At 49.5% G+C, this 22,073-nt stretch overlaps 2 protein-coding genes across 3 annotated transcripts in view; one reads left to right on the forward strand and one right to left on the reverse strand.

Moving 5' to 3' along the window:
- Positions 1-6,792: 6,792 nt before the first annotated feature.
- Positions 6,793-11,438, reverse strand: LOC114707240 (translation initiation factor IF-2-like). Its single transcript, XM_028889916.1, has 3 exons — positions 11,385-11,438; positions 10,089-10,759; positions 6,793-9,207 (listed from the first exon to the last, which is right to left on the reverse strand). Exons 1-3 carry the CDS (start codon positions 11,436-11,438, stop codon positions 8,988-8,990), a joined length of 945 nt encoding a protein of 314 aa, XP_028745749.1. The 3' UTR covers positions 6,793-8,987.
- Positions 9,611-22,073, forward strand: part of Kcnd3 (potassium voltage-gated channel subfamily D member 3) — a 212,505-nt gene continuing 200,042 nt past the window's right edge. Inside the window, exons 1-2 of one of the 2 annotated variants that reach the window (XM_028889920.2) lie at positions 9,611-10,253; positions 16,630-17,807. In XM_028889920.2, coding sequence (XP_028745753.1) covers positions 16,702-17,807 — 1,106 coding nt within the window. In that variant the 5' untranslated portion in view covers positions 9,611-10,253; positions 16,630-16,701. The remainder of the gene's footprint in view (positions 10,254-16,629; positions 17,808-22,073) is intronic. The other variant, XM_028889922.2, reaches the window with a different exon arrangement.

Genomic DNA, 22,073 nt, shown 5'->3' on the forward strand with positions numbered 1-22,073 from the left:
GCATTGTCTATGTTAATTTTCTGTGGTGATGGAGACGGTCTGTACCTTCTCTGCCCAGAGGGGTAACTATGAATTCCACCTGGTGGTTTAACACTTGGAGCATGACCCCCAACAATTAAGGAACAAAACACTTAACTTATTAATTTAATTTAAAAATTAATTTAAATAGTACCACGTGGCTAGTGGCTATCGTACCAGAAAGCACAAATCTAAGACATGAGATACTCAGAGACAGTTCCGTCAGATGCCGAGGATGTAGGAGGTACTTAGAAGGGATTCCTATTTGTTGTGTCTAAAAGCAGTGACGTGTAGGGAAGATTGGACAGTGACATAGTTGGACTTAGGGTTTATAGTTTCTCTAGAGCACTGTATTGATAAGGGTAGACATATTATTCCAATGCACAGTACCCACACTCCAACAGTTCACATGACAGTTTATGTTGTTGCTCATTTCACGGGCCACAGAAGGCTAGGGAGGCTCTCTCTATGTTCCACACAGTCACCTAGGAATCCAAGCTCCCTTCTTCTTGTGCCCGGGCCTTCCTTAAATCCTTTGAAATCCTGTTTAGCCAGTGGATCAAGATAAAGACAAGAGCACATCCAGGGTCACCCTGGGTGTTTTGTGGAGACTGGCTTGTGTTTCCTTGACCAGAACTTAGTCACACAGCCAACACCAACTTCAAGGGACCCTGGAAAATTAAATAATCCATCTGTGTCTATTAAAAATTAGCAATTTGAGTGGCAGCTGCCACGGATAACTACTCTATGGTGTGGCTTTATGTCTCAGTTTTCTGTGAAACAGGAGTAAAGTAGAAAGCTAAGTGAAGCCAACACCTCTGGAGCAAACACAAAGAGCTGTTTGGGTTGTTTTTTGTTTTGTTTTGTCAACCTGACGCAAGTTAGAGTTATCTGAGAAGGGGAAATCTCAAAAACAACAACAAGAACAGCAACATCCCCCCACCCCACCCCCCCAAACGCCTCCATAACATTGACCTATATGGAAGCCTGTAAGGCATTGTCTTAACTAGTGATTGATATGGGAGGGCCCAGCCTATTGTGGGTAGTACCATCACTAGGCAGGTGATGTATAAGAAGGCAGGCTGAGCAAGCTATGGTGATGTATAAGAAGGCAGGCTGAGCAAGCTATGGGGAGCAAGCCAGTAAGCAGCACTCCTTCATGGCCTCTGCTTTAGTTCTTGCCTCTAAGTTCTTGTCTTGAGTTCCTGTCCTAACTTTGCTCAGTGATAGAGTGTAACCTGAGATTTGTAAGCTAAAACAAATCCTTTCCTCTCCAAGCTGATTTTGCTCTTGGTGTTCATCACAGTAATAGAAATCCTATGACAGGAGCCCAGCTGTGTTCTGAACTGACTCCAGCCTCTCAACTTGGGGTCTCATCACAGCAGACCTACTGATACCAAGACGCCTATACGTGGAGGCATCACTGCCAGGCATATAGCATGTGTCCCTTTTACCCAAAGAACAAAACAGACTTTGGGAAGAATGTAGGAAATTCCTTAGTTATTCAAATCCCAAGACTACATCTGGCACACACAGATACACAGATCAGGCAAACATTCTTAGTGTCATGGAAGGAGGCAAGAAGGATGTCTCCTCTGAAAAGATGGCTTTTGATGACCATAATAAGGGTGGAGGTGCTGAACTAATTACTGATGATATTATATGACATTTGGAATGCACCTCGAAAATGGAGGCCTTAGGATAGACAGACATGATTGGTCATGAATTGTTAATGTTCGATGCTAAAGTGAGGGGTCAGGGTGTATTATATAATTTTACCATCTGTAAACACTGTTTTGAAGAGTTTTGAGAACCCATTTTAATAGGGTTTTGCAGAGAGGCAGAAACCTAAGACCTTGCAGTATGGAACGGGAGCTGGCCTGTCTCTGTTTACCTGTCCATTCACCACAGCAATGAATGAATTTGTAGCTGAGTCTCCCAAAAACTCATGGAAGCAGTCAACTCAGGATTTGAGCTCTGGAGAGGCATTTGGTTGCAAATATCACAGACATGTAGAGCTGAGAGAGGTTGGATTCTCATGAACTGTCTTTTTGTTTGCCAAAGGAAGCAGATGTATAAAATTGGTGCACAAATCACCTTATTACAACTTTCTGTAAAGGCTGGAGACTTGGTTTTCTAGCTTCAGAATTCAGAAACAGCCCACCTCATTGTATATAATCCCATCATTCGGTTCAGTGGACAGAAATCTGTGGAGTTAAGAAGCACCTCCTGGGGCCCCCAAGTTTTCTTCCATTACTTGGGTGAATGCTAGAAATCTCATTTATTCTACTTGGTTGTCCTCGCTAGTGCTCTGTCCCATTTACATGTGACAAGACAGTCACTTGCATGTTATTCTAAATGATTTATCAGTTCTTACTGGCAAGAAGGGGATGGGTAGAAATGGAACCCTTGAAGGACCGGAGAGATGGCTCAGTTGGTAAGAGCATTCATTGCACAATCCTAAGAGCCTGGATTCAGACCCCAGAATGCACATAAAAAGCAGGATGTGTCTGTGCCAGTCGGTAACCCTAGTGTAGTGGAGGTGGAGACAGGAGGATCACTGGTACTTGCTGGCCTCCAGCTCCGGTTCAGTAAAAGACCCTATCTCAGAGGGATAGGCAGACAGCGATAGAGCAGGACATCCAACATCCTTCTCTGCCCCTCACATATGCATGCGTAGGTACACATCCACACATATGCACAAATATGCATACACACAAAAAAAAGATACAAGAAAAGGAAAGATGGCTAGTGGGATGGATCAGCAGGTAAAGGTGCTTGTCACCAAGCCTGGTGACCTGAGTTCAACGCTGCAGTCGCACATAGTGGAAGGAGAGAACCAATTCCCTCAAGCTGTCCTCTCAGCTTGACTGTGTACACACACACACACACACACACACACACACACACACACACACACACACACACACTTAAACTATATAAATAGTAAATAAATAATTGTAATAAATATTTTTTTAAAAAAAGAAAATAGCCCATAAAGTATATGATTGCAGAAACAGGGTACCACAGAGTAGAAAGAGGAGGCAATGGAAGAAATGTCGAGGGAGTAGACTCTAATTTCACACATTCTGAGGTACAGGTGCACACTTATCATATCAAAGAGCTTGGGTGACCTGCCTAAAGTTCATGAACCCTGTGTTGGGGAGCTGTGCTGAATATTTCAAGGAGCTAGTTTCAGACTAGTCTAGACTCAGCTACAATACCACAACATCTAACATCTTCCTTTATAATTGCATGTGAGGCATGCTCCCACATCATCTGATGCCATCCTTATGAGCCCTGTGGAATAATGCCGTCATTAGAACCCTTTCAGGCAAGGGAAACAAACATCCGAGAAGTGAAGAGGCTTGACTAAATCCATACAGCCGGTTAATGACAGAGCCAAACTTTGAAGCCAGGTCCATCCAGAGACTGCTCTCCCCACTAAGACTCCACTGTCCTGGATTTGTTGATATGGTTCTCACATAAGGTTATACTTCAAATCCAGAAGCCTTTGGTCTTGGTGTCTTGAAGCCATGCTTGTCTTTACGGTCACAGCTGCAAATAAACAGGGACATTGCAATTGCCTGTGTCCTGGCTGTTTCCAAAGAGGTGGTGTTCTGAGGACATGATTCACATCTTGCCAGGGTGGGAAGCAAGGTGTCCCCTGCACAGCAATCTGGTTGAACGCCGGCCTAGTCTGCACAGGAAGGACTAGCTGAATCCCACGTTGTAGCCTATCCCTAGCAGGCGGTGCTATGGGGCTCTTTTCATCTAGGATCGGCCCAACTTGAATACTTTGTCCTTTTTCTCTGCCCACCTCCAGTTTGTCCTCATGTTCGTGCTTGAGATCTATCAGAAAGGGACTGGGAGCCTGACCAGATGGCAAATTTGTCACATATTCTGAACTTGATAATCAAGGGAACCACAGGAGTTACTGTTAGAATAAACCGTAATCCAGGTACACCCCCAAGTGCCACACACTGTGTCAGGAATCAGTTGGCTAAAACACAGCCCTTGCCTTATACCACCCCTGTGCAGACATCTAAGCACACACAGGTGGAGAGAACTGTGCTTGGAATACACAGGAAGCACTGTAGAACTCCCAAAGGCGGAAGAGTTAGTTCATCTGGGATAGAAGAAGGGTTTTTTTTTTTGTTTGTTTGTTTTTACAACACTTAGCATGTGAACTTTGTGTTGGGTATTTAAGGTTTGAGGCTGAGTGGAAGTCTGCTAAGAAGAGAGTGTTCTGTAGCTACTCCCTCAGAATTGAGAACAACATTCTCTCCTGGAAGAAGAGAGACTCACAGAAGAAATAAGAAAGTTAATGAACTTAAGAGGTTCAGGAAACATAGAAACTTGGGAGAGTCACAAGCATACACCCCCAAACCCCACCCCACCCCATCAACCCCAAGGTTATAAAAGCAGTGAGCACTTGCTGGGAGAGGAAGCTGTCTGGTAGAGCTGGCAAGTTGGGCAAGGAACTCTATGGATGCAGTGTTTCCAAGTCCCCACCCAAGCTGGGTTACACTTCTTGATAATCAGCTCCTTTGAGTTATCCATGCTCCTGCACATAATGCCAATGAACTCACTGGTTTGCCAACCACACTTGATCAGTCATCAGTGCCCTAGCTGGGGTGAATAAATACTTGTTCATGTCTCCCCTTAATGTGAGAACAAACAGAAAGTAGTGGTGGGCATTTCTGGAGGATGGGACAGTATGTACAAAGGCTTGAAGATGTGACAGGACAAGATGCCATCAGAAAGAGACAACCTGTGCTCAGAAGAACAGTGTAAGTCGAAGGTCAGGTAGGACCGGAAGTGATGGGGACAGTCTAACAGGAGAGGGTAGTGAGATGTAGCAAAGAGGTGAGGGTGATCAAGAAGGGAGGGAGCCAGTAACTAGGAGCCAGGTAGAGCTCAGGAAAGGATCCTCAGCGTGAGAATGAACTTAAACCATAAGTTTGTACAAATGCTCCCTGGAAAAGGACAGACAGAGAAGCAAGGAATGATAAGAAACCATCCTGGAAACATGCAGGAGGAGGCACCTGGGGCTGAGAAAGCTCTGTTGGTTGGGAAAGTGTTGGCCACAAAAGCATGAGGACCTGAGTTTAATTCCTAAGGCCCACATAAGAAGCCAGATGCAGTAATGTGTGTGTTTATAATCCTGTCTCTGGGGAGGTGGAGATAGGCGCATCCCTGGGGCTTGTTGACTAGCCATCCTTGCCTAATTGGTAAGCCCCAGGCTCTAATGAGGAGCTCTGTCTCAAAGAATAAGGTGAATACAACAGAAGTCCCTCACACCCACCATTTTCCTTTGTGCATCTGTAAGTGGTGATGTCTACCATAGGACACAGAAGACATAGCCAGCAGCCAGTTCCCCAGCTCAAAGTCGACACGCAAAGCTACATGTGGTGGTTTGAGTGAAAATACTCCCTCATAGGCACGTATGTTTGAATACTTGGTCCCCAGCTGGTGGAATTATTTGGGAAGGATTAAGAGGTGTAGCTTTGTTTCAGGTGTGTTGCTGGGGGGTAGGCTTTGAGTTTTCAAAAGCTCTCACCACTCCTAGCTCTCTCTCTCTCTCTCTCTCTCTCTCTCTCTCTCTCTCTCTCTCTCTCTTTTCTCTCTCCCCCTCCCCTCCCCTTCCCTCCTCTTCCCTCCCCTCTTTCTGCTTTGTGCTTGTGGATCAAGACGTGAGCTCTCAGCTACTGCTCCAGCACCATGCCTACCCGTCTGCTACCATGCCTACTGGTCTGCCGCCACGCTCCCCACCATGGTAGCCATAGACTCTAACCCTCTGAAACCATGGATTCCGAAGCGAATGCTTTCTTTTATAAGATGCCTTGCTCATGGTGTTTTATCACAGCAACAGAAAAGTAACCGAGGCACTGCATATACCCCAGGATTTGCAAGCTTGTGCTGGGTCCCTCAGAGAGCCCATGTTGCTTACAGCCCCTCTTCCCGCTTATGGCCTACTGTGCCCCTCCTCATGTGCTCGTAGTCTTTTGAACTGAGGGAAATGGACTCTGATGGCGAATTCCCCAGTTCCTCTGCCCAGGGGTGAGACAAGGGGGTGAGAGACAGTGATAGAATCAAAGAAAGTGACACCAAGAGCCAGGGGCCACCCCTGTTGAGCACTCCCCTGAAGCTTCATCCCCATGGAGCCGGGCTGTATGTGCTTGGGTAAAGCAAGGAGGTGGGGGCCGGTGCACAAACAGGTCTCGGAACTCATTCCTCCTGCATAAACTGGCCTCTAGGACGTCTGCCCGGCAAGCCCCTTTCTCATCATCCCTGTCCCTACAACTCTTGCTCTGTTCTTTCATTCTTTTCTGGAGATTAGGGACCCAGCTGTCCCAGTGAGCTAAACTGACATAGTGGGCTGTGGCTGGAATTTGTATTGTCATGCGCACATTGACTTAATGTATGTGCACGCGCGCCCGCATATGCACACAATCTGCCGTTCTAACTTCTTCCCTAGACAGATTTCTCTGTACTTCCTATCTTGAACAACCACCAACTGCCTGAATTTCATGCATTGTTCTAAGTATGTTATCTATGACAGTTACTGAAGTGCCACAATTCTATCATTGGACATTTTAGAGGCAAGGGAAAAAAAAAACAACCCAAGGCAGAGAAGTGAAGTATGCTCCCTAGCGTCCCACAGCTAGCAGCTAGGTAACAGCAGAGGCAGGTTCAAACCTAATCACTCTGACCTCAAAGTCTGGTTTTGCCCCCCCCCCCCGCCCCTTCAAGGCACACAGCACTCTGAAATGTAGAAAGCTTGCAACCCTCAGAAGAGTCCCAACTCCGAAATGTTTGCCCAGCATGGGTCAAAGAACCGAAGTAGGACAGCCACAAGGAATGGGGGTGAGAGCGACCCTTTAGGAAGCTCAGACAAGCTGCAAAGAGCTGCCCAGACAACACCAGCCTGGCATGTCAGCCAAGACAAAGCGGACTCTGAGCTACGCTGCTCTCCTCTCCCAGTCCACATGGTGACAAGCTCTGCAAATAGTGGCCAGAGGCTCAGGACTAGCGAAGAATCCTCATGTGTGCACAGCTTGGAAAGGACACACACACACACACACACACACACACACACACACACACACACACACACACACTCAGAGTCTTCCATAGGAGCATTGTCTTTAAATAGAAAAGATAACCTGAAATACACCCTGAGCTTGCAGGGCATTCTCACACACACACACACACACACACACACACACACACACACACACACTGGGGCCAGAGTGACTGAACCAACACTTCAGCAGTGCCAGTGGTGAGAGGAGGAAACCTAGTGCCCTGGCAGCTCCTGACTTTCAGTTCCTATTTAAAATGTCTGAATTGGGAGCATCGACAAGCTCCCAAATTAGCTTTTTAAATAGAAGCCGAGAGTTAAAGGAAAAGCGGCCGTGTCATGGGGGAAAAGCAAATGAAAAATCCCGGCCAGGCTGGGCCAGAGGCAGAGGGGGAAGGAGCCAACAGGCAAAGCCTGGGAGATTCCAGGAAGGGATGGAGGGTAAGTGAGTGCCAGTGTCTCCTGGATAGTGTCTCTTCCAGACAATGTCTTGGATCCAGGTACCTCCTTTCTCCTCTTACTTGGTCCATTTTCCTTATCGTCTGTAAACAAAATCCACGCTGGCCTGAACTAGAAATCCAAGTCTCTCTTACTTTTCTCCCGATATTGGAGGCAAAAAGGAGAGCGGTTCACAGACACTTCACTTAGACTAACTACCAAGTCTGAGCATCAAGGGACAGGATTGGAGGGACTGGGGCAGGGTGTCTGAATGAGTGTCCTGGCTTCAAGTAGGGCTTACAAAGCCCCGGAGGCAGGGCACAACGTGTCTCATTAATAGACCACTCCAAGAGTCTGCTGGTGTCCCAGGTGACCATTTGGTCCCTGACAGTTTGGGAGACTTGATCCCTGAACTATGGTCACACTGCAGAACAATGGCAAGAATGTTCAGGAAATCCTAACCTAGGCAGAAATAAAAACTTGAATTTCCCCCGCCCCAAGTTGAGCAGGAGATGGAGGACCAAAGGAAGTGTCCCTATTGGGGCCAGACCACCCAGAGACAGGGTATCTTCTCTTAGGGGTTACAGCAACTGTAAAAAAATTAATTAAAAGTCTAAAACAAAACCCAACATCAAAAACTCTTCCCCAAGGAGAGGAGGGAGGGAGAATCCCTGCCAGGGCCTTCCCTGAATTCTTCCTGGGTTGGCCAGGGAGTGGCAGTGTTGTTAATCATTATTACTGTATGCAAATTAGTATGCAAATCCCACAGGGTTCTAGGACTCTTGGCAAATGCTAATGGGGTCCACGCCCACCTCTTGAAGGGCCAATTGTGCACCTTTCAGACTGGCACATTTAAGGAAGCCTTGGTTAGGGTAAGTGAGCCTATAGAAGCGACAAGCTCCTAGAGGCCCAGAGTAGCTGAGACCTCAAAAACTAGTCCTCACCCTGTGCTTCGGGGGCGGGTTCGGTTTGCCACAAGCCAGAAACCCTGTTCTGGACTCAGGAAGGTCTTTTTCCAGTCACAGTTAAAGACATGCCCTGCCAAGTACACCCTCACCCTTCCGCACATTTTGCATTTCTCTCCATTTGTGTCTCAGCATACACCTCTCCACATTTCAGAACTGCAATCTCTGAAGCCAGAGTGTTCAGGTTCCCGCAGAGGCATGAAGCTGCCTGCTTCGCGATCTCCAGGCCCCGGGATTCCCAGCACCCAGGCTAAGAGACACAGGGAAAGCCGGAGACCGCTTGGCTCAGCAGCCCGAGCTGTGCTCTACACGTGCGGCTCTGGTGACCATGGGACTCCTGGCTGGACACTAAGCCCCATGGACGCCCGTCCATCTCCCACTTCCCATCCTGGGTCGAAGTACTAAGCAATAGGGATCTTTGGGCTTCTGGAAAGGTCTGAAGGCCTGGGCCGTCTCTGGGAAGATAGGGAAGTGAGAGTTCACATTCCCAAATCCTCAGTCTTAATTCTGGACACTCGTGGTAGAGGACTGGAGCAAATCCTGGCTGTCTGGTCATGACCTCTCTCACTCCTGGAGGATAGCGGCTCTTCCGTGAAGGTAAAGGCAGTTTGACCCCTCTGAGACCTTTCCAGCTTTGACACACGCAGCTGACAGTCCAGGGTCAGCCTGGAAGCTTGCGCGGCGACCAGCTTCACCTCACTAGGTGACCGAGGAGTTGCTCTGCCGCGTGGACAGTGAATGGGAAACGGACATCCAGTTAAGTGTACACACCCCGTGCGCACACAGCCGGCGCTCCTTGCCACCTCTTCCCAAGTCCCCAGCCACACACGCCCCCGAACTCACGATCACGCCGCACGCCCGGCTCCTCCCCCACTCCCAAGCCAAGCTCACCTTGCCACGCTCGCCCCATGCCCACCCTCGCCGGCACACGCGCTCACACCCGCGTTGGCACACTCCACCACCACCTCCAGGCACACCCTAGGATTCCTCCACTCTCCTGGGGAGCCGCACCAGGCTCTGCCTAGTCTCCCCGCCCCCCCCCGCTACACCCCCCACTCACGCGCGTGCCCCTCTACACACACACACACACACACACACACACACACACACACACACACACACACCCTCGCGCAGAGTCACTCCCCCTCGCACGCCCTCGCCCTGGGCACCCTCCCGCGGCGAGGCTCCCGGGTCCTCCTCCTCGCTCCCTCCGCTGCCTGGCGGCTCTGCGCTCTCGGGCCGGGCCTGGGGCCGCTCGGCCCGTGGGGGATCGGTGGGGAGCGGAGGGCGCAGCCTCGCCGCCTCCCCCGGACTCTCCTCTCCGCCCCGCCCGCGCCGCGCCCCCACCGCCTCCTCGGGAGAGGGACCTCGGGAGAGGCAGCCCGTGGCCGGCCGGGCTCCGCTCCGCGCGGCACCGGCAGCGGCGGGGGCAGGGAACGAACGAACCGGAGCTCACGAGCCCGAGCGCGGAGCGGCTAGGCGGGGAGAGGACGCGCTGCCGAGCCGGGGCTGGAGCGGCGGTGGCGGCGGCGACAGCGGGGGAGGGACGGCCCCACGGACGGACCGACGCACGAACCGACCGAGTGAGGGAGGGACGAGCGAGACTTCGCCGGCGAGGAGGAGCCGCCCGAGCGGCGGCTGCTGGGCGCTTCCCCGCGCTGCTGGGCGCTCTGCGCCTCGGCGGCCCCCGGCCGCAGCTTCCTCGCACGCGCGGGGCGCGGGGCCTGGGGCTGGCTTCGGCGCAGGTAAGAGGGAAGCGACCGAGCCTTCCGGAGCCAGCAAGTGCGAGGAGCGCTGCTCCCACGCCTGTTGCTCCGGCTGCCCACGCGGCACCCTCCCACTCCCGCGCCCGGGTGGGTGGGCGCTGGGGCGCCGGAAGGATTGGGGGTGGGGCCGGGGCCGTGGGGGAGCAGGCAGCGGGCCTGGGGGCGTCGGTTCCCTCGGCTGTGGAGCTACCTCTGGGCACCCAGGCGCTGAGAGGTTTGGGGGTGGGGGTGTGAACCTCTGCCCTCTTGCCATTGGCCTGCCTTCCCCTGCCGGGTGCCAGAAAGCAGCGCCCCGGGATCTGGCTGCAGGTGGCGACGGTTTGCTCCGTCCCTGCTCTTTGTGAGCTAAGGAGAGAAATGGCTGAGAGTGGAAGCTGGGAGCCGTTTGGGGCGCTTCGCAAAGTTCTCCAGCCCAGCGAGCCTGTGGTGCGCCTGCCAGAGGCTGGGGGCCGGTCCAGCTGGTCCTGCCTGTCACATCTTCCACCCTGTGGACCCTAGGAAAGGTGTCTTAAGTGTTATGAGCGGCCCTGGGGAAGGGGTTTCAAAGACTCTTTTGCTTTACAAGGTGTTTACACTGGGGATGGGCAGAGAAGTTACCTAGAATCAACTAAATTCCTGTACTTGCTCAGTGCTGGCATTTGATCCGGCCCACGATGTTCTCCTTTCATCCCGGGCAGCCTTGATAAGCCAGCAACAGGCTGAGGTTCCAGACCCGAAATCAAGGCAACGAGAAGTCTCCGTGTATTTCACGCAGCCTCTGAACTTCCACGGGGTGATAGGCACAATGCAATCGGTAATCAGGTTTTACAGGGTGGTCATGCATGAATGTAGGTGATGCTTGAATCGATGCATTATTTACTGTTACTTCAAGGGAACCTGAATGTTTATCTCGGGGCAAGGGGGCTTTTGGGCATACGTTCAATACAAAGCGTGTGCACATTTCCCCCATGTGAACACATACCGGCCCACCGAAATGTTTATTTTTCCGTGTTGCTTCTTGAATGCTACAAGACTCTAGAGGAAGAAGGATTAGCAGCAGCTTTTTCCCTTTTGCTGTTGAGGAGCCTGGAGAAAAAGAGTTCGGGGAAACTGCCACCCTAGGAGTATCACCGCAGGGAAGACGGCCTGTGCCCCAAAGATCTCCAGCTTCGTTCCCCTCCCCATTTCATACCTGCCTAACAAAATCCCACCAACACAGGACAGACTCCCGGGGAGGGTGAAACGGTCCCCCAGACCAGCTCCAGTTTCTGAGGACTCTCTCCTGAGGTCATTGAAGGGCAGATCTTGGTGATGTGACATTTTTGCCGCTTTGTGTCTGTGCTCAGGTGAGGTGTTGAACCCCAGGACAGGAGGTCTGACCTTTTTTTGATCCTCTGACTCCAAAATAGAAGGTGCTTTGCAGGGCAGCTGACTTTTTGAAGCAAGAGAAAGTGGTTTCTTTTTTTTCCAGATTTTTTTCTCGTTTATCATTTCTGAGTTCACCTGGTTTTAATCTCTCTTCCTCCTGCATCCCTACCTTACCCCACTGCTGAATCTTTCCCACTGTCAAACCCTTTTGCCACAAACAAAAATAGCCTCAGAGTTTTCATTTGTAAGGCATCCACGTCCTAGTAAAACTGTGGTATGGGAGGTGTGTGCGGTGCCATTGGCTGGAAATGGGGCCGCCCGGTAGTGCCTGTTGCAGGGTTCATACCCAGGCCAGCTTCGAGAGGCGCTGGCACTGTTAGGGGTGAGTGTTGCATCCACAGCCTGCAGAAGTCCTGCTTGAGCCGGGTCATCCCTGCAGGGTTGTATAGTGGGTGTGGCTGGTATGGACTTGGGCATGGTGTCTGGTGGGATTATTGTCCTCTTCCAAACTCAGGCATGTACAATATATGACCATGTGCATGCACATTCAAATGCACACAGAAAGTGGCAAAAAAGGTAATTGCTGTTTTCTTGGTACTTTTGACCAAAAGGATGGATTCTGAGTCTCTGGGGACAGTCTGGTACTTGCATGACCTTCTTGAGAAAGATTGTTTTGGATTTATTGTACAGGGTAAAACTTTGCCCTTGGGACAAAAGACTTTAGGATAGATAGGGAGAGGATTAGTGCTGCCTTTCTCTGAGCTTTCAATTATCCATCAGAAAACAGTTTGTGTATTACTCATGGCCTTGGAAAAGAAGAGTTGACTCAGTAAAGAGGGTGAGGGGATAGAGCTCAGCTCACAGAGGCAGGCAGCTGGTGTTGGGACTCCAGAATCCCAGGGGCAGTACTGGAAGACTAGCAGGAGAAGGGCATTGTCCTTTCAGAGCCATGTGTCTGGCTAACAAGATTCTTCAGGGTACTTCCTGATTCAGCAATCTCTTAATCTTTGCCATTTGAAACCCTGCCAGGCCCATCTCTTTGATAAAGCAGGGATGCTGGGGTCATGAGTCAAGGGGCTAGCAAGGGCCTGAGGCCTAGCCATCTTTCCTTCCTAGGAGAGTAAGGGGGTTTCTGTGGGTAGACTAGGCCTTTGATTGCCTTGGGTTCCAAGTGGTGCAGGTTGTGTGCCCTGTTCTGGGTACCAGCCTCATCAGGAATTCCCAGAACTCCCTCTGCTGAGATGAAGCTCAGGCTAATTGCATCCCCACAGCAACCAACCCAGATGCTCTACTTCCCGCTCTGCATGGGCAGCCATCATAAGGCAGTCTCAGAGAGACAGGAGATGTAGCGTCTGTGTCCCGGATCCAGGAGAATCATTTGGATCAAAAGGTCCTCCGTCACTTTCTTTTTTGGCTTTCATTTTACAGATGAGGAATCTGCAACCCAGAAAGTTAACAGTGGCTTGCTTTCAAAAGTTAAGGGTAGTACTAAGACAGACGGAAAGGTCCCGGGGTCTGCACTGTCAGCTGCCTGCCTCTTCTAAGGGACCATCAGGATTGGGCTGCATTTGACAGTGAGCCAGACAACTGTCTGGTTTGAAAACTGTCCACCCCTTATATACATTAACTTAAACACTTGGAAGGAAACTTCCGAGCCTTAGGCCTATTTTCCTGTCACTAATAGGCAAAAAAAATCACAGGATTTTTGTGGGAATAAATTAAATGTTATATGATGTGCAAAAGTGCCTTGGATAGTGCCCACCCAGAACTTTATCGGTGCTCAGGAAACATGGCCTGAGTCAGAATTGGAATTATCTATAACTAGTGTTCAGCTCATGTTCGTTTCTGAGGCCCTCATCCCTTGGAAACCCAACTATATGCTGGGGGACAGGGACATCTCCTGGCCCAAAGAAAACCTAGCTCATTGTAAGGGCGAATGCCTTGAAGACAACTACACAATGTAGAATGTGTTTCTGAGTCTTCTCTCAATAGTGCGTGGATTACCTGCTGTCATGGATGAATGACCTCCACTTTCCTCTCTTCTCTCAGTTCCTATAATCAAGAGCTCATCAGGCCCATGCTGTTTTTCTATCCTCTGAGCAGGTGACACCTATAGCAATTGCCATTCTCATTGTCTTCTGTAGCATCTAAACAACCTTAAAGGGAAAGAGGGGCTTTTGAAAATTTCCCCCTTAGCATGTAGGTGGGGAAACTGAGGCAGAGAACAGCTCCTCAAGGACACTTAACTGAGATTACTGTTAGTCTGCAGACACTCAATTCTCAGGATTTTGATTCAACTTTGTCACTGTTTAGAGAGAAAACAGCCAACCTTGACAACCCCAGGAAACAGTAGCAAAGCACAGAGTTAAACTGATGGCGAGCAAGCAGCGTCTATAAAATAGTGGTCCTGGCTCCAGTACCTGTTCACGCACTACATTCACTATTGCTGTTTGCTGGGTGAGGTGGAAAGCTAAGATTACACGGACTTTGCCCTACAAGATCTTTGTGGGGCCCAGGGAGTGTCCTGCCTAGAGTGACTCCCAATGAGTTCTGACTACTTATTAATCATGCCGAAAGTCACAACCACTCCTTATCTTTCATTTTCCTTATGTACAAGATGAGGACTACAGTGGTGTAAAGCAGGAGTTGTTTTGGTGGCTTGATGGAAACAATCCATGGATTCGTAAGGTACTGATCCTGGTGTGGCCAGTGCTCGGTAATCTATTCAAGGTAAAATCCCTGACCTGTGCTTCAGGGTAATCAGAATGCTAGGTATCTGTAGGCCTTTGGTTTTCTTCTTCATGAGATGGTGGACATGATAGACTCTTCTGCCTGGGATTGCTTTGAGTATTAAATGAGACAGTGCAATGCCTTGCAATGAGTATCTGGCCATTTACTATTGTTAATGTCATCAATGTTAATGAAGGGGATGCAGAGCACAGTAATCCAAGCTTGGCATGGCAGGTGCTAAAGCAGAGAGCCAGAGCAAAGAGAGCCCAAAGGAAGGAGAGTCTTGGGAGAAGAGGAAGTGTCACCAAGAAGAACGGGTAGGATTTTAATGAGCAGGGCAAGAGGAGGGACAGGGGTTATACTCCAGAGACAGACATCCAAGGTTTGTTTGTGAGCCAGGCTCTGCCCTTGTTGGAGGCTGGGAGGGTACCTGGACTGCCTGGCTGATGTTAAGTTGGGTCCCTCTACAAAGATGCTGGAATGCCAGGCCAAGGAGTTAGGGTTTTATTTCAAAGGCTACAGGGTAAAGCACAATCAGAACCTTGCTTTAAGGAGACTACTCTGAGTAGAATGAATTTCAAGGTAATGAGAGGAATCGAGGGGTGGCGAGGGGGAGAAGAGTGAGACAAGGATTCCAGCAGGAGGGAGGAGCAGGGAGCCAGTCTTTCACAGTGTTTCACTATTTGGCAATCCTTGGAATAGAGTATAAAAGACATGGTCAGGGTAAGTGGCCTAGGGTGAGGGATGCTGTGGGCAGAAGGTGAAGGACAACACTCTGGATGGAGATAGTGTAGGCTTCTCTGCTTCAGAAGCATTTAGGTGGAAAAGTCCAGGAGCAGCTCAAGAGTAAAAGAATCAGAAGAGCTGAGAGTTAGGAAGCGGGTGAAGCGGCATGCCTGGAGAGATGAAGGCCGAAGTTCATCACAAATCTCTGCGTGTAATACGTCACCCAGCAGCAAAACCAGACAAACAGCCAACACAACAAACTCCCAAAGTCACCTCTGCCTAGTTTATTTCAATACAGAAATAAACGAAGTGAGTTCTAGAGAATCCAAATAACTCTGAGCTAGGATTTGGCTCGGCGCTGTGTGATCAGTTTGGGATTAGTGGAGTTGAGTGTGCCAACCCCAAACAATTTCCCGTCACTGTTACGTGTGTTTCTGTGTCACCACATGGCTTCCCACAGATGGTATACATTTGGGGATTGTGGAGTCATTTCACTATCATCTTTAAAAAGCCAGATCTGGGAAGGTAAATCTGCTTCCCAAAGCCAAATATAGTTCTCTCTGCCATTGTTCCCTTGGTCCAGGCAGGTGACGGGGAAATGTGGTGCAGAAAGCTGTGAGCGAAGGGACTGGGGTGCCCAGCTCTGCAGAAGTTTCGAAGGGTGCAGTAGAGGACAGGTGAGAGCCTGGCATGGAATGGCGTAGTGTTATATAATGGGGAACTCTGGGTTCTGGGCAGATGGAGATAGGAGGCGAGGAAAGACAGTGAGCATGGCTCAGCTTGCTCTGCGGAGGGAGAGGGACAGTATGTGGAAGTCAGGTGGACCAACAACCCAAGAATTCCTTCATGGGGTGGGAGAGGGACCCTACACAACCTCGCCACCTTTCCCTCGTCTGCTCACCATGCTTCTGAAGGCTGCGATTGGACAGTAGGTTGCTAGGGCAAGGATCCAGGCCAAGCATCCTCAAGAGCAAGTAGCAATTTGCCGGAGAAGACTTTCTCTATGGGAGTTAGGGGTAGACGTTTACTAGGCTCAGGCTTACTGGGGTCTCCTACCTTGGCAGAATTTTCTAAACCCAGTCCCAGTCTCCTTCCCACCAGGGAGAAATAGAAAGGATATGTTTACTTGATCTCCTTCATTGGCACCCCAATTCCTGATTACCCTGGTGGATGAAGAGTGAAATAAAAATTAGCATGTTTATCCCACTTTTAAATTCGTTTAATGAGAACTCATTTACCCTCTCCCAATTTAAATTTGCAATAACACCCATAACCTTTCAGAGCTAATTATTACCCATCTTCCCAGATCTTCCTGTTAAAGGCTTTTCTTTCCAAGTACTCCTGGACCCCCCTGGAGCTTGACACTTACTTTGTCAGCCAGTCAGCCTTGTGAGGTACCACCCTTGCATCACTATTAGAATTCCCTCTTGGGGTGCTTTCAGTTTTAACTTGCCTTGGAGACTTGCCCTTTCACTCAGTGACACTCCCCTTGTCCCATCCTCAAAAAATCAAAGTAGACTTAGCCCTTTCTCTGATCTCTTCTGTCCCCCAGGAGTCACTGAACTAACTCCAAGCTGGTGTGCACAGTGTCTGGGCAGCTACCAGCCCAAAAGCTGGAGTCACCATGGCGGCGGGAGTTGCAGCCTGGCTGCCTTTTGCCCGGGCTGCAGCCATTGGATGGATGCCAGTGGCCAACTGCCCCATGCCTCTAGCTCCAGCTGACAAGAACAAGCGGCAAGATGAGCTGATCGTCCTCAACGTGAGCGGACGACGATTCCAGACGTGGAGGACCACTCTGGAGCGCTACCCTGACACCCTGCTGGGTAGCACAGAGAAGGAGTTCTTCTTCAATGAGGACACCAAAGAGTACTTCTTTGACCGAGACCCAGAAGTGTTCCGCTGCGTGCTCAACTTCTACCGCACTGGGAAACTGCACTACCCGCGCTATGAGTGCATCTCTGCCTACGACGATGAGCTGGCCTTCTATGGCATCCTACCTGAGATCATTGGAGACTGCTGCTACGAGGAGTACAAAGATCGCAAGCGGGAGAACGCGGAGCGGCTCATGGATGACAATGACTCTGAGAATAACCAGGAGTCCATGCCCTCACTCAGCTTCCGCCAGACCATGTGGCGGGCCTTCGAGAACCCACACACCAGCACCCTGGCCCTGGTCTTCTATTACGTGACTGGCTTCTTCATTGCCGTCTCGGTCATCACCAACGTGGTGGAGACGGTGCCATGCGGCACGGTGCCTGGGAGCAAGGAGCTGCCATGTGGAGAGCGCTACTCGGTGGCTTTCTTCTGCCTGGACACCGCCTGCGTAATGATCTTCACGGTGGAGTACCTCCTCCGACTCTTCGCGGCACCCAGCCGATACCGCTTCATTCGAAGTGTGATGAGCATCATTGACGTAGTCGCCATCATGCCCTATTACATTGGCCTGGTCATGACCAACAATGAAGATGTGTCCGGGGCCTTCGTCACGCTCCGGGTCTTCCGAGTCTTCAGGATCTTCAAGTTCTCCCGACACTCCCAGGGCCTACGGATCCTGGGCTACACCCTGAAGAGCTGTGCCTCGGAACTGGGCTTTCTCCTCTTCTCTCTCACCATGGCCATAATCATCTTTGCCACTGTGATGTTTTATGCCGAGAAGGGCTCCTCTGCCAGCAAGTTCACAAGCATCCCTGCATCTTTCTGGTACACCATCGTCACCATGACTACACTGGGGTAAGTCAGCGCCACTGGCCTGGATAGGGTGAAGTTGATCATGAAGCTTTAGATGGTGTGTCAGGATTGCCGAGAGGAGGTTTGGAGATAAAAAGCCCTTCACTCAATTCATGGAAGCCAGGGGGAAGTGGAATAGTAAGAAATGAGTGATTTGTTTGTGGGTGGTGACTTGCTCTGAATTGATTCTTTTGGGGCGGGGTGAGGCATGTGTTTTATAAAACATGGGAAATCAAGTCCCTATGCCTTTCCTCCAGACAGGCAGTGTGGTGTGTGTGATGGCAGGGTGGCATGCCTCTAAGGACTCTGAAGGGGAGGAGGACAGAGCAGGTGGGGGGAGGGGCAGAAGGCTGTGTGAAGTTGGTTGAATGGTGTACAATCTGCACATGCAGATTTCCTTCCCTGGGCCTTCCCGCATTTCTCCTTTGTAGCATATTTGCAAACTGCTTTCTCTTTTGCCTCATTTGTCTTTTCTGCTGCCACAGACACTCGTGGGTTCAGCATCTCTGATTAGAATTTCTTTCAGTGATCCTGATTTTGGGTTTTCTGCAAAGCAAGGCACCAGTTTCTTTTTTCTCACTAAAGGAGGAACAATCTTGTTTTACCAGCTGGAGTCGGAGAAGGACTGACCCAGCCTACCTGTGTGCCCGTGAGATAGACTCAGTGGGTCATGTGGTCAGACAAGCAGCAATGTCATCAGAGGGAGAGACAAGTGCTCTGTGAGATCTCAGGTGACCTTCCCTTCCAGATCTCTGAGTTCTCCACTCCACTGAGGTCACAAAAATACATTTACGGTGCTGTGATGTTATGCTTTCCATGAGAGGAAGGGGTCCAAGGAAGGAGATTAAAATCTTCATCTTAACAGGATTAGAGCAAATAAAGGCAGCAGCTTTATGGAGACATAGATTTCAGAGGGGTTCTGCCTCAGACTTTGGAAGCCATGAGACTAATGAAAAATCCCTCCACAATTCATATGCTGGGTCTAGATTTGCTTAGGCAAGGAAGCATTATATTGCTGATGGAGAATTCATGAAGCTTTTTATTTGGTCTTTGACAATTTGGTTGGTGGCATCCTGGTGATTCAATTTTTTTCCTATCTGAAACCCTGTTGTGGTGGTATAGGTTATTCCATAGTGCTGCGTGTGTTTATTGGGAACGACTGAGCAGGTGATTGGACCTTTTAAAGTGATTACATTTGTCATTCTGCCACAAGAGAGGAGCAGAGAGAAACAAGGGATGTCACCATCCATTTGTGAAGGCCATGTTTGATTCCCTTTACCTCTGACTGTCTAAAGAAAGCTATACAGCCATGCTTCCCAACACCGCACACACACAGACACCATATATATGCATATACAGGTACACACATGCACACATGTGTGTTTACCAAATAGCTAGCTGCTCTGGGACTGATCAAACGGCAGATATAAGCTTTTGACACCATGGGATATTTGGGATAAAGTGACCTGAGGACTTGGCTTCATATTGGTCCCTTCTGTGCTGACCCTGGACATCCTTCACCTTCCTAAAGAAACCCAGGCACCTCATCCCAACCCTTAAGTGTGATCCTGATGTGGTCCTGACTCCCCAGTGTCCTTACTTGCCTCTTGATGGGATTCATGACACTAAAGGGAAGAACTTGTATTGGGATGAATACTAGGCAGATTGATGGGTGTCAGAGTTAAAAGGGGATCATTTGGAGATCAATAGGAATGTCACTGGCCACCTGCCCATTACTTTTTATTATTAGTATAATAGCATCTGGGTGTCTACTGTGTGTCAGCAGTGTACTGAGCACTTTGCATATATTATCTTTAAGTCCTCTCAGCAGCCTTGCAAGGTAAGAAAAGCTCTGTACTCTTTAAAGATACAGAAGGCGGGCCTCAGAGGGGTTCAGTAAATTCTCCAGAGTCACAGAGTTGATTTTCAGATGCCGGTCTACACACCTTCAATATCCTTTCTCTTTTCACCGTGTCCCACTGTTCCCATTCCATCATGGCCTCTAGTAGAAACCAGACCTTCAGGATTACTGCTTTTTTAGATGGCCTCCGGATGTAATATTCTCTTCTAATTACATTACTAGTTGAGGAAACATGAGCCTGGTGAATATTGTATGCCAGGCACTGTCCTGGGCACACAGAGACTTTGCACATCACCCATTTCCTTCTAGACAGGCCAGGAGGCTGCATTAGAGACCAGTGGCTGTTTCCACAGCTAAACTTGGGATTTTACTGCTATTTTTACTGTGGGCTAACGGTTGATTTCTTTTAGTGTTCAGCAGTGTTGGCCTCACATTTATTTCCTGGAGGTAGTGCAGGGTGCAGGCAGGCTGCAGGAAAAGGCACTTGAGAAGGAAAAGAGTCTGCCTACACTGTGGACAGGCTTGGCTCCCCTGAGGGCCCTGGACCTCCTCACTCCATCCCCAATGGTGAACAGGCTTGTCTCTCTATCCCCAACACACTGAAATGTCTAGCTTCTGAGAGGAGAATTAAATGGGCTCGAAAAGAAGCCATTGGTCCTCTCTTCCTTCTATTCAGACGAGTTACGAGACAGCGGCTGCTTTTTCTACCTTCCACTCTGTCTGGCTGTAGCTCCGTGCTAGATCAAGCTACTTTGACTTTGACCTGAGCTGGCAGTTGGCACCATTACCAGGCTCGTTTGTTTGGCTATACATAGCAGGTGCTTGGCAAAATGCTTTTTAATGGAGGGGTCAGTGTAAATGGGGCACCTTCCTCATTTGCTTGGCCTGATACTGTTCTCAGTCTCTTCTAGATGTATCTGTCCTTTCTTGAGGGCAAATTGAAGGCTTGAGCCTGCAGCCCTGCAACAATCCCAGCCCTGGATGCTCTGTCTCAGCTCTGCTGCTCCAGGAGAGAGGCGAGCAGACTTGACTGGGTGCCTGCTCTGTCCACTGAGATGCTCTACAAGACCAGATGGATCTTCTTGCCATTACTAGGGGGACTTTCTGGAAAGTGCTTCTCTCGTGGCTGGTTTCTGTCCAAACCACATTCACGGGCTAGTTTTAGTCCTGTTCAACCATTGAAGGGAGTTCACCTGTTTGTTTTTTTTTTAAGTCTATTTTTAATTTGAGCTCTATAAGACCACGAAGTATGAAGAACCCGCTCTGCGGTGGTCCAGTTGCTTCCAGCAGCTCCCAGGACCTACCTACCATGCCCGTGGTTCCTCCCTACCCTACTCCTCCCTGAGCTCTCATCTCTAATCAATGATGCTTTCTTCAGCTCCTTCTCAGAGCACTGCCAGCTAGCATTCTGAGAGCCAGGACAAGCAAAGGTGTTGGCTCTGCCAGGCTCTGGTTGCCATCTCTGTCCGCTTTCCCACCTACCTCACTCATATGTCCTCCAGGGAAGGAGCTCCTGAAGCCAATTATCACCATTTATTTAATATTTCAAAATACTTTATGCAGACAAGAACAAATGACAGCCCAAATTATCACCCAGGCTTGAAGACGTCTTTCCTTGGCAGGTTCCTGTGCCGGTAGGAAAGACCCCTGAGCTGTGCCCAGGCTTCCCTTGTGCTCCCTTGACAGTTGAGCTCCCAAATGCACCATTCAAGGATTAATTTCCGTGTTCATAATTGATGCTATAAATAAAACAAATCCCCAATTATCTCAGTTAACAGAGGAAAGGGATAACGTGGAACTCCCGATATTAAATAAGACCAACATAACTAGTTTGGGAGTGTATTATATGAGGTGAGTTTTGTCAAAGCAAATTTCCTTTCTTAATTTTCCTTGGCTTTGCTTAGCATTATGGCTGACCTGGACTGCCTGAGCAAGTCCTTGAGGCAACTCAGGTGAGGACATGGGGATAAGAGAAGTTGGGAGCCTTTGGGTGTGTGTCCACAAGGGCCATGGGGGACTGACTTCTGGACATCTAGAATGGACTACTTTGGGACATCTTAAAGAGGGTGGTTGGGCTTGGGAAAGGTGGGGGGAGGTATGGAACAGCCTCTGCTCCTTCCATGGTGGCTCACCGCCACTGTTGACACAGTTACATAATTGTCATCGGCAGCCTATCTGTCACCCTGTGCTCTGAGATGAGAGCATTTTTGACAGTGTCCAAAAAATCACTTTAACAAAAGCAGAATCGATTTTTTTTTTTTTACTTCTTCCAAGCGTGAAGCAGTCTGCAGGTGATTTGCATTTCCCTTTAAAACCTAATCCTTGAGGGAGCCTGTCTGGGGTTCCAGGAGGCAGGAAGACTCCGGCAGGGAAGTAGAGAGAGGAACATTGTACATTGGGGTTCTCGA

Source organism: Peromyscus leucopus, chromosome 6 (genome assembly GCF_004664715.2).
Source record: "Peromyscus leucopus breed LL Stock chromosome 6, UCI_PerLeu_2.1, whole genome shotgun sequence".
NCBI lineage: Eukaryota > Metazoa > Chordata > Mammalia > Rodentia > Cricetidae > Peromyscus > Peromyscus leucopus.

Coding starts and splice junctions, on each gene's coding strand:
- LOC114707240 (XM_028889916.1), bottom strand. CDS start 11,438: ATGGGGAGGGGAACGAAGCTGGAGATCTTTGGGGCACAGGCCGTCTTC. Junction 10,760..11,384: donor CACAGGCCGTCTTCCCTGCG/GTGATACTCCTA, acceptor TAGGGTCCACAG/GGTGGAAGATGTGACAGGCA. Junction 9,208..10,088: donor GCTCGTCCCTCCCTCACTCG/GTCGGTTCGTGC, acceptor TCGGTCACCTAG/TGAGGTGAAGCTGGTCGCCG.